At 28.4% G+C, this 12,130-nt stretch overlaps 1 protein-coding gene and 1 long non-coding RNA gene across 10 annotated transcripts in view; one reads left to right on the top strand and one right to left on the bottom strand.

Moving 5' to 3' along the window:
* LOC124421713 (prolyl 4-hydroxylase subunit alpha-2) overlaps positions 1 to 11,010 on the top strand; it is a 309,909-nt gene extending 298,899 nt beyond the window's left edge. For all 9 annotated transcript variants that reach the window (XM_046957218.1, XM_046957216.1, XM_046957211.1 and 6 more), the window contains 8 exons: positions 1,417 to 1,739; positions 3,603 to 3,770; positions 4,931 to 5,103; positions 6,275 to 6,541; positions 7,955 to 8,179; positions 8,261 to 8,326; positions 8,395 to 8,560; positions 8,688 to 11,010. In XM_046957218.1, coding sequence (XP_046813174.1) covers positions 1,417 to 1,739; positions 3,603 to 3,770; positions 4,931 to 5,103; positions 6,275 to 6,541; positions 7,955 to 8,179; positions 8,261 to 8,326; positions 8,395 to 8,560; positions 8,688 to 8,782 — 1,483 coding nt within the window. In that variant the 3' untranslated portion in view covers positions 8,783 to 11,010. The remainder of the gene's footprint in view (positions 1 to 1,416; positions 1,740 to 3,602; positions 3,771 to 4,930; positions 5,104 to 6,274; positions 6,542 to 7,954; positions 8,180 to 8,260; positions 8,327 to 8,394; positions 8,561 to 8,687) is intronic.
* Positions 10,546 to 11,522, bottom strand: LOC124421717. Its single transcript, XR_006941715.1, has 2 exons — positions 11,440 to 11,522; positions 10,546 to 11,236 (listed from the first exon to the last, which is right to left on the bottom strand). It is a non-coding gene; the product is annotated as an uncharacterized LOC124421717 (long non-coding RNA).
* Positions 11,523 to 12,130: the final 608 nt, after the last annotated feature.

Here is a 12,130-nt window from a genome sequence, read left to right as displayed (position 1 = left end):
AGAAAAAGAGATGGATGGAGAACAGAAATAGAATGAAATGAAAGAATAAGACATAAGGAAGGAAAGATGGTAGGAAAAATGGATTGAAGGAGGGAAAAGAAAGAGGAATGAAAGAGAGAGAGAAAGTGAGAGAAAGAGAAAAAGAGAGAGGAAGTGAGAGAGAAAGAAAGAGAGAGAGAGAGAGAGGAAGAAAGAAAGAGAGAGAGAAAAAGTAAGTGAAAGAGGGAGGAAGGGAGAGAGAGAGGGAAGAAGGGAGAAAGGGAGATAGATGGCGAACAGAAATGGGATGAAATGAAATAGTCGTTGTTTAAAGAGCAAGGCATAAGGAAGAAAGAAAGGAAGGAAAAATAGATTCAAGGAGGGAAAAGAGAGAGGAAAAGAAGAGAAGGAGAGAGTGAGAGTGAGAAAGAAAGAGAGAGGGGTAGAAAGAGAGCGAGAGAAAAAGAGGGAGAAAGAGAAAGAGAAAGAGAGAGAGAGAGAGAGAGAGGAAAAGCGTATTACTTGTTTGAATCACGAGGAACATCTGCTGAATTACATAGGAAGAAGTGGAGGTTGAGGATAGCGAAAGAGGAACCAAAAAACAAGAAAGTAAAAGAAAAAATAAAAAGAAGGAAGAAGAAGGGAAAGATAGAAAAGGAAAAAAGAAATAATATATATGGCTTTTCCTACACTTGAAGGATGGAGATTAAATTAAAACGCGTCTCCGCGATATCGCTTCAGTAAAGTCGTTCTCTCTTTCTCTGTCTCTGTCTGTTTTTATCTTCCTCTCTCTCTCTCTCTCTCTCTCTCTCTTTCTCTCTCTCTCTCTTTCTTTCCCTTTTGCTTTTAAAAATCTCTACGAGCTTGATAGCTCGGTGAATTTCTTAAATTTACCGAGGCGAGAACGAGGAAATGTGATAGGCTTTTACGATTATTCCTCGACACGATGCCATACGGAAGCGAGAATAATTTGTTTGTTTTCTTTTTTCTTTCTTTTTCTTTTTTTTTCTCTCTCTCTCTTTCGTGCACTCCCTTTTTTCTCTTTCTCCTTCACGCTGTCATTTGTTATATAATTCTCTGCAAGTGCACTTACGAGAGACTATTAAATAACTGTAAGAATTACATTTTCAAAACACTTTTGAATGATTAAGTCATCTAACGTATTCTTTTTTTTTATCTATTACTTTCTATGATAACAAAAACCCATATGATTATTTATTATAATGTTTATTTAATTAAGAAAATTAGTAAGTTTCTATTTGATTGAAATTCATAAACGATCGATATTGTGCGATATCTAAAATCCATATGATTATTTACTATAATGTTTATTTAATTAACAAAATTAGAAAGTTTGTATTTAAACGAACGTTTGTATTTTAACTCATAAATGATCGAACGAGATTATTATTATTTCTCTTTGTTTTCTTTTTTCAGGAACGTAGAGGATTACATGAGAGAACACGAGGAGGCTTCAAGAAATATACAGCAATATTTGTCCAATCCGATAAATGCTTATCTATTGGTTAAGAGATTAACTACAGATTGGAAAAGAGTTGAAGAACTTATAACTGAAGACGTTGGCAAGTCATTCGTAGCAAACATCACGAATTCAAGAAGTGACCTTAAGTTTCCAACGGACGAGGACCTCAATGGAGCTGCAGTTGCTCTTATGAGATTGCAGGATACCTACAAACTAGAGACCGCACAAGTTGCCAGAGGTGTTCTAAATGGGGTACAATATAGCACCGGTTTAAGTGGTTCGTTATATTCCATAATTTGATTTTTATATTTCTCATCCAATCGTTATTTTCTTAATCCTTTTCTTTTCGTCTTTTTTCGACATCAATTTAATAGCTTTTTTATTTCTTTTTTATTTTCTTTCAATAATATTTTTTTATGATTGTTTCTACCATATGCTAATTATTAATAACCAAATATAAATAATATCAGTAATTTTTTATCATTTTCTCTTTTATTACAAATTAATATTATTCAAATATTATTTACAGTATAGAGAATATATTAAAATTTAATGAATAATAATGCCATCAAGAGGAAATTTGATAGACATAAATTCATTGCAATAATAGCAGAATTTAATTGGCTTTTTGTCAATTAAATCAGTTTATCTTTAACTTGTATTTTTTGTTTCTTTTTTTCCAAGAATGAATCATTTTATTACTGCGATAAATAATCGATTTGCCGATATATATTTTAAACAACTTATACGTATTTATTAGTAATACAATAAGAGCTTCTTTCACGAGATCTTTTACAAGAACATACGCTACTTGATATGTTAAAGGCAAAGCCTTGTATGCTGACTTTCAAGTATACGGTACTTAGTGAACCCTACCATGAATAATTTACGTAGTTTCATCGGCATTGTTACTCCTTTCCAGTCAACTTGCCTTCCGATTTAACCCTATAACGATGACTGCCTTTTGCTGCTAATCCAAAAGGGTTTTCAATTGCTATCGATTTCAATGCGAGACAGATACTTTTTAAAGGTTGAAAAGCACGAAATTCGTCTGCTACATTTTTATCGACATTCTCCTCAAAAAATATTGATTTCTGTTATAAACTATTTATAATTGTATTTAAAAAATTGTTGAAATATAAATTCATGTAATATATCAACGTTAATTCATCAATTCAATATTTTTAATATTTATAATTAATTTATATCGAAATCGTTTAAGACTTTTGAATTACGGTATTTAAATTTGCATTTGAAACAGTGAATTTTTTTATTATGAGATAATGAAAGAGATAGGTCATTGGACTTTCTTGACTATTAAAAATATAATTCTCTAAGAACGTTTAATTATGAAGATTTCTTTGTATTTACGTATCTCGTTAATATAACTTTATAAATCTAAACAGAAAGAGATGATGATGAGACAGTTTCGAAATGTTAAAGATCAAAGAGAGGAAAGTGTCATTCAGGAAAAAGTTAAAGCTAATTAACGAACATAGTTCCGTGGACAAGGTAACTGCCTTGTCGTGCTCGAAACTCGCTCGGGTCGACGCGTGTAAAAAAAAAGGAGAAAGATTGCTGGAACGCTGATCAGAATGCGTAATATAATATCACATTTTTCCCGTAAAATTCTGGCCTTACTCGAATTATTATAATCTGGAATTTATCTGTTTTAAACTTACAAAATATTTTATAATTACATTGAAAAATTTATCGCTAAAACTCTAAACTAAAATATTTATATACATATACATATATATATATATATATATATATATATATATATATATATATATATATATATATATATATATATATACATTTAATAATATAATGGAATAAAACAAAATTAAAAAGACTTCGATAAAATATTAATCAATGATAAAAATATTTTTATAATGATATAAATCATGATTTTTTTCTTTTTTTTTTTCGAAAAATTTATGTTCTTTTCCTTTTAAAATTCATTACATCTCTTTTCTTTGTTATTTTTTTTTTTTTATTTATTTATAAAAAGTTAAAAAGGTTTTTTTAAAGCTATACAAGAATTTTGAATTAAATTAATGTCCTCCCCAAAACCAACTGATATACTCATGATATACCCGATAACGATTAATTTTGCGACGTTATTTGTTTTCAGCAAGCGACTGTTTCGAACTAGGACGACAATCTTACCATAATAGAGATTACTATCACACCGTGTTATGGATGCAAGAAGCTATGGATCGTCTGCAAGAAGAACAGAACACAACAACAACTTCCAAGCCGGATATTCTTGAGTATTTGGCTTTCTCCACGTATATGCAAGGTATTCAAATGATAATATTTTATTATTGAATTGTTTATCGAAAATTTTTTCAATATAAAAATATCTTAATCTCATATATCTCATAATAATTGAAAAGTTTTATTTTTGTTTATCACACGGTAAAATTACAGGATAAAAATTTTTAAGCACTCTAACAAAGAAATAAAATAGAAATAAAAATAAGAGAAAAAAGGAAATAAGTATAATAAAAAAATGGTTCCATAAGTAGAAAATATAAATAGTAATTACTCCGATGCTTTTTATCATTCGCATTTGCTATTCAGGCAAAAGAAAAAGAAAAATTACCATTCTGGCGATCCGCAATAACGACCCGAACCTATACAAGGTTATCACTGAAATAAATAAAACGTACCTAAGCGTAACAAAAATATTTTCTTTCGTTTAGATCAAATTCGTAGTTACCCGTTACAAATTTATTAACCTTTTGTGTTCATCAAGGTTGATTGCTTTTCATACTTGCGAAACTATTGATTTAACTTCGGTAATTTTCCCATACAATACAGAGAATTAATTCGTTAAATCGTAAGAAAAAATGGCGAATCTTGACTATATAAATTTTCTATTCCAAAAATGTCAACTTTGACTGACTTGCCGAAATATTTCAAATGTATACATATCATATTTGAAAATAGTTTTCTACCAATTTATATTAATTATATATATAAACCAAAATTGCGAAAGTAATTTTGTATGAAACTACGATAAAATGAAACTATTTTAATGAATATATATTTTGTAATAAATTTTTAAAAACAAAAATAGCTAAATAATAAAACAAAAAATATTATTTTTTTTAATACAATTAACAAAGTACCTATAGTTACTTTAATAAGAAAAATATAGTTATATCTGCCATTAATAAAAATTAATAATTATAATTTGTATCATTGAAATTAATTTATTATAAGAATTTTATTAATAATAAATAAGAATAATTTTTATAATTAAAAAAAAGAAAAACCAGAAAATAGAAAATGTCGGAAAAATTAAAAGTTTAAAACATTTTTGAAATGAACGTAGAATGGTTTACATTATAATATTTTTCATGCGTAAAAAACATCGTCGCTTGAAAAACAGTAATTATTTTTCTTCTTCAGTAACATGAAAGATATATATTAAAATATAGTTATTTTTTATAGGTAATGTTGCACGTGCTCTGAGTATGACAAATGAGCTTTTGGAATTAGTACCAACCCATGAACGAGCGCTTGGTAATCGAGCTTATTATCAAAAGGAAATTCAAAGTAAAGCGAATCTTATGAAAAAGAAACGCGGAGAGGATGGACAGGACGATACAGCGATACCTGAACAGGTAAGATTTGGAAACAAATTTGTTTCTTTTCGAATTTACAATGACTTCGAACAAAATAAATCATATGTATGGGTATAACAGCATAAATAAAAGTCTATATTTCAAGTCATGTAAAGAAAAAGTACATCATATACAAGATTATTTTTAATGCTATAAATTTATATAACATTTATTGAAGATAATATTATATGTCGAGGAATAAGTTTACTGATTTAATCGAAAAAAATATGTATACGCAATAACATAATTATTTTATCTCCTAGTATTTCCCCGACCGACTCCGATTTGATTTTCTTTTTCTGACTTAATTTTGATATCTCATGTGTTAATTTACATTTACGTATACTTTAAAAGAAATTTTTGAATAAAACTATTTATGTATTGATTTCTTTTATTATTTAAATAGTATCAGATAAGAGGTGACTCAAGAGTTCTAAAAAGAAGAATATTGTTGTCACCATTGACGTGACTTTACAATGCAAAATGGTTAAAAAATAAATCGTTTTAAAGAATCATTTTCTTTTTCTTGTTTTTCTTTGTTTTAAAATGAATTAATTTTGTTATTAAATCCCTAGATACAACATGAACGAAAAAAAAAATTCTTTCGTAGATGTCAAAAAAAGAAGGAAAAAAACTGACCTATCTCGTTGTAAGAAAGAAGATACTTGCACGAAATTTTGTTTCTTAGTATTCCAATCTCGAACGTGCTACAATGCAAGGCCGATGGATTATCCCTACCATGAATTTAGCATCCAACATCCAGCGCTTTTCCACAAATTTATGTGGGTCGACAGTCTGTTTACTCGATTTCTGTATTCCCCCCTTCATGAATGAGCTTGAAAGCTTTCGAAAGCAAATTTCTACCTGTAATCCTTTAATTTGCAACAAGTCTTTTCCGTTTTTTCTTCTTAGATATTTAAACCAAAATTGTATTCTTTTATATTTATTTCACGTAATCCCAATAATTAATTTGTTCATTAAGAAGGAAGAATTTATTCTCTTATTCTAATCGATTAATCAAAATTATGATAAGTAGATAATTTAAATATAAATAATTATGATTCTATGTGCTTTTTCTGTCTTAACAATTACACAATTGATCATATAAAAATAGTTAAAAATTATGATTTATTGATGAAAATGGACATATACGTTAAACGGTCTTTTCCAGCATTTTACTGTCACCGAGGAAAAGGTAAAAACTTGGGAAGAGATGACAGAGAGGGAAAGATATGAAATGCTCTGCCGTGGTGAAGTTTCAATTCCACCGAAAATACAGAAGGATTTAAAGTGTCGTTACGTCGATCGTGGAATTCCTTTCTTGAAAATAGCCCCACTCAAGGAGGAAGAAGCTTATCTTGATCCTAGGATCGTCGTTTATCATAACGTCATTTATGATGAAGAGATCGAAACGATCAAAAGAATGGCCCAACCTAGGGTAACAACAAACATATATATATTATTATATAGGCTAATTCCGGATTCTCAAATATTTTAAGCAATAGAATTGATAATTATTAACGAAATTCATAAACAATACTCTTTGTTTTTGTTTTCAATTAAGAAGTTAAATAAGTTATTCGTAATATAGAAATTTAATAATTTCAAAAATTTTTTACTTGTTCTTCAAATCATTACTAACAGTTAAACACAAATATTGAATACAGTACATTAATATAGTATTTAAAAGTTACATTTATTATAGTACTATAAGACATTGTTATTACATTATTGGAAAAATAAGTGACTCATCATTCCCTGATATTCAAAACAGATGGCTCTATTTTTTCGGAGATAGTAGAGCTATTGTAAAATTATACCTTATTACGTTCTTACGATGTAAACTTGACTATTTATGGTAATATAATAGATTTTTATTCTTTGTGTTAATAATTTCTAATGATGAAAGTTTATTATGCGCTTTCTTAAATAATGAATAAATGATGTGCCTCATGTAACAAAAAAAAAAAGATACAAAAGAAAATAAAAAAACAGAACCTGTTTCATCTGGTTGTTTGCAAATTAATAAAAGGACTCTCGTGACTGATATGCCAGATAAAATGATAAATAAAATTAATCTAATTGTTAATACATCAATGTAGTTCAACGAATTAAAAAAGATAGGAGACGTTTCAAGTGGCAAAAGTGACAAAGCCTATTAAAAATTCAGACAAACGTAACGTCTCTCTTACGAAAGATTCATCTTTGGATGAAAATTGTTCAGATTTTTTAGTCCGACAATTTAAAGAAAGTTTTAAGAAAAAAAATAATGTTAAATGGTGTAGGAAGTATTATAACTGTATTAATAAATTCGATGTGTGATATGTGATAAATGATTTCACGAAGAATGTTTAGCATTTTTGGATTTATGTGTTTTCTGTGGAGAAGTTTTATACGAGCAGAAAAAAATAATTTTTCTTCCTTCAAAATCTTTTTGTTTTCTTGGGCCATGATACTCTGAAATTATGTATCATTTCATCCAGACAGTATGGGTGGGGTAGCCTTTTTCATGGGAAACAATTTCTTTTTTTTTTTTCCTTTTACTTTTTTATAGAAAATCTACAATATTTTTTTATTACAGTCTTTCAAGTATCTACTTTTACAAATATATTTTTTTTCTTTGGATATCGATTAAATTTATAATCTATTGCAGCTTAAAAAAAAGTGGGTCCTCCGGAATTAACCTGATAATACCCTATATTTATAATATAATATTTGTATATAATTTATATATATATATATATATATATATATCTAATTAACAATTACATTTCTTGAAAAATAAATATGATTATGCTTTATTAAGTATTTACAAACAATATCTATTACACAATGTATTTTTGTATTTCAGTTTAAACGTGCTACCGTTCAAAATTACAAAACCGGTGCACTTGAAATTGCCAATTACAGAATCAGTAAAAGTGCATGGCTTCAAGAACATGAACACAAACACGTAGCAGCTGTGAGCAAACGTGTCGAGCACATGACCAGTATGACCGTTGACACTGCAGAAGAGTTACAGGTTGTAAATTACGGTATTGGTGGTCATTACGAGCCTCATTTCGATTTTGCAAGGGTACGTTCATTGTTGAAAAAATTAATCTAAAATTGGAGATCGTATAATAAATCAAATAATAATTATATTTTGAATATTTAGAAAGAAGAAACGAATGCTTTCAAGAGTTTAGGAACTGGAAATCGTATTGCCACCGTTCTATATTACGTAAGCAATGAAAAAAATAATGTAGAAATTTTTTAAATAATATATTAATGTAAATTTATTGTTTACAGATGAGCGATGTAGAGCAAGGTGGTGGTACCGTATTTACTGCCATTAACATATCTCTTTGGCCTAGAAAGGGTAGCGCTGCTTTTTGGTACAATTTGAAACCAAACGGCGAGGGTGATTTTAAAACGAGACACGCAGCCTGTCCAGTACTTACGGGATCTAAATGGGGTATAGTTGTTTTCTTTATTATTATATATCCTTTTTTTTATAGAAAATTAATATTTATCTGTATATTTCGACTTATTTATTATATACATTACATTTACATTTTACATTACATTTGTTTCGATTTTAGTCGCTAACAAGTGGCTTCATGAAAGAGGACAAGAACTTCTTAGGCCTTGCACGTTAGAAAATCAATCTGCAGATGAGGCTGACGTTAGACATTGAACAAAATTCATAAGCCTGCGACTACACTGATTCGTTAAGTATCAAATCGAATCGAATAAAATATTTTCGTTCGAAGTTATAACGAAGATAAAAGAGATGAGCAATCTAGTCGCAGTTCGCTTTTGATTCGATCTTATGCTAAAGTTACGAAATAACACGTGGCTATTATTAAAAAGCGAGAATTCATTTTACGAAGAATTCATAATCCCGAAAAGATAAATACATTGGAAAATATCATAATATTATATCGATAATATATGGTAAACGAAAAAATTCATTGAACCTCTCATTTTCGATAACTTTCTTTTTACGATTGCGAATAACTTATTAATCGTTATTTAAATAGACATTGATTAATGAAGTTTGACTAAATAATACGAACATTTGTCTGCCCATTCGTTTTATTTATTACAAAGGTAATAACACATTTTTTACCTGGATTTATTATTTAATTATTAACATTCCCATCATGTAGTGAACATTTTCATGGAAAGGATGCATTTATTATTTGTTTTCCCTTTTTTTTTATTTCATTATAGAGATCTACGAAAAAACAAACGTAATAATTATTAACCAATGAGTTTTTAACATGGCAGAGAGTATATGATTTTATGAAAAATAAACTATCCTCTCACATATTTAGAGATATTTTCGTGCTCCAATGTTTCCTAAGTGTTTGCTCAATTTTTGTAAATATTATACGATAAGGATATATTTTATAGTTTAAGACTTACATACATTTGGCCGGATCTTTGCGTTTAACCCTTTGCGGAAAAAAAGAAACAATTTATAACTTAGCGATATATGATGGTATTCTTTCAAAAAAGTACATAGATATTTATAATTTATGCTTATGTCAAAAGTATAAGTATTAAAGATTCAACAAACACATATTACGTATATATATATATGAACGTATTGATCATGTCGTCGATTTTTTCTGTCGAATTATATGTACGTTAATTATTTAAATTAAACTTATAGGTATATGTATATGAAATCGATCGTCCGCATAGGATTAAACGAATTGTATACGAATTGCTTGTAAATGAACGAAACGAAAACGGCGAGTATATAAGATAACACATGATTGTTTCTTTCCTTTTTTTTTTGTTTTCTTTTTTTCCACGGTAATATCGAGCTTTAGGAAATAAGACGAATGTCGTTCATAAAGTCTCTCAATCGAATAAGAGATATACTCTGCTCAATTATAGAATATTTACGTAAACTCAAACGTACCATTAGCTCCAATCACTTATTTCTATACTCCACTCTCAAAGTCTTTGATTTCTTAATTAAACGAATTTTATTTCCATAAATCATGTGTATACGTAAGTATATGCATATATGTAGACAAAAATGATTTGTAGAAACTGTATGATGCAGTAACGATATGAGATAAAGGATAATTAAGAAAGAATAATTATAATTTGAGAATGCGATCGTCGTATTGTAAACGTGATTTCTTTTGGGATCATTAAAAAAAGAAAAAAAAAAGAAAGAAAGAAAAAGAAATTTAATCTTTTCAAGAAAATAAAATTAATTTGACGTATATCGATAATTAATACGACAAGATCGATGAAATGAGTGAAAAAGATTTATTTCACATTTACATACGCATGATAGTACACAAATGTTCAGAATAATTTTATAAAAATGACGTTCACAACATTAAAAATAGTTATATCAGATCGTGTAAGAAGTCAAAGGTCTTGAAAGTCAGACATATTCAGTTTCAAATCTTAAAAAATTTACATAAGTAATTCTTTTCTTTCTTTTCTTTTTTTCTTTTTTACGTGTATACAATATTTAACAATTGAAGAAGCATTCATAGAGTTTATAAAAATCTCATCGCATTCTCGTTCGACCGAGAGGCGCACTCGCGCGTTGTTAAAATGCGTTGTTATCGCACAGGATTATTGTTAGCCTGACAAAAGGCCGAAGTAATTTATCCTGCAAGCGAGTTTTTCTCGTACGCGTTACGAAATAAAGCGGATCTGCGTGTAATTCCCGTGCGTAAAACGATCGAGCGAACGATCCGATCGTTTTAATTAAAGTTCAACGAAAAATATAATAAATAAGGGGAAATTATAAAAGTGACGAATAATCATCGAGTTAACGCAGTTTTCCTAACTTTAAACGCTTAGCTCTTAAGTTCGTTCGCAACGATCAAATTAATGCGTTCCACGAGAAAGCAACGACGATCAATAAACTTTTACAAATCTCAAGATAACGTTTTTCTTTTACAAAAACTTGTGGCCTATCCTATACCTCGTCTAAAATCCAATTTCTTCATCAAAACAAATATATTTAATGTGTCCAATGTTCCTAACGTGAACCAAAACTTTTTAGCGTATAACTTCTTTTACATGTCAATTAATACTTTTTCGAGACTTCTGAAGGTTGTGTAGATAGACTTATAGTTTTTACAAATTGTTCTTGTAATTTTACAATCTGAAAAAAAAAAGAAAAAAGTTAACGTAGAAAGTCGATTCATTTTGAAAATCATCTAAGAACTTTTGGTCCACTCTCTGTATTTTATATTATTTTACAATTAATTTCTATTATTTTACGATTAATTTCTTTTGACTTTGTTATGTCAGTTTCTCTCTTGGATAGAAAGATATTTCTTTAGGTACTAGCACGAAAATTCTTACCAATTAATACTTTTATTGAGTTTTGTTTAATAATCTGTGTTTAATTAATTTTTTCTTTTATCGCTCAAAGTACACTCCATTTATACGAGTACGTATATGTTTAGTTCTGTTTTTCTATCAAAAGATTACTATTATTTATATATCAATTTTCAATGTATCGATAGTCAAGAAATTGTAGCAACTGACGATAAAGCTCTTCGACTTTATACAATTGATGTACCGAGTAAAGGTAAAGAAAATTTTTATTCTCGTATGATATTTTCAACATTGATTCAAATTTAATCTATTGATAAAACATTGATGAGCTAAGAAGAAGAACACAATTTCTAATTTATGTATAGATGTGTTAGAAATGATAAAGAAAAAAAAAATTACTAAAAATTACTAATTTTTCATAAACAATGATAAAAAAAAAAAGTCATTCAAAAATATGGATAAAAATTTTAATTTTTATTCTCGAAGTTTTGAAAGAGACACTATTTCTTTTATTTTTTTTTTAATTTATCAGATCAACATATTTTTTCAATATTCTTTCCTCTTTAGTGACGTATCCAATATCAAGTATCACAGTTGAGAAGAATTGAAAACATTATTGAAAAGACGTGTATCCTGTTCTGATAACCGTCATACGGTTACCATGGACATCGGACAGCAATCGATTGATCGTTATACAACATTCGCATCTATAGTT

Source organism: Vespa crabro, chromosome 2 (assembly GCF_910589235.1).
Source record: "Vespa crabro chromosome 2, iyVesCrab1.2, whole genome shotgun sequence".
Lineage (NCBI taxonomy): Eukaryota > Metazoa > Arthropoda > Insecta > Hymenoptera > Vespidae > Vespa > Vespa crabro.
This window is presented reverse-complemented; position numbering and strand designations above follow the sequence as displayed.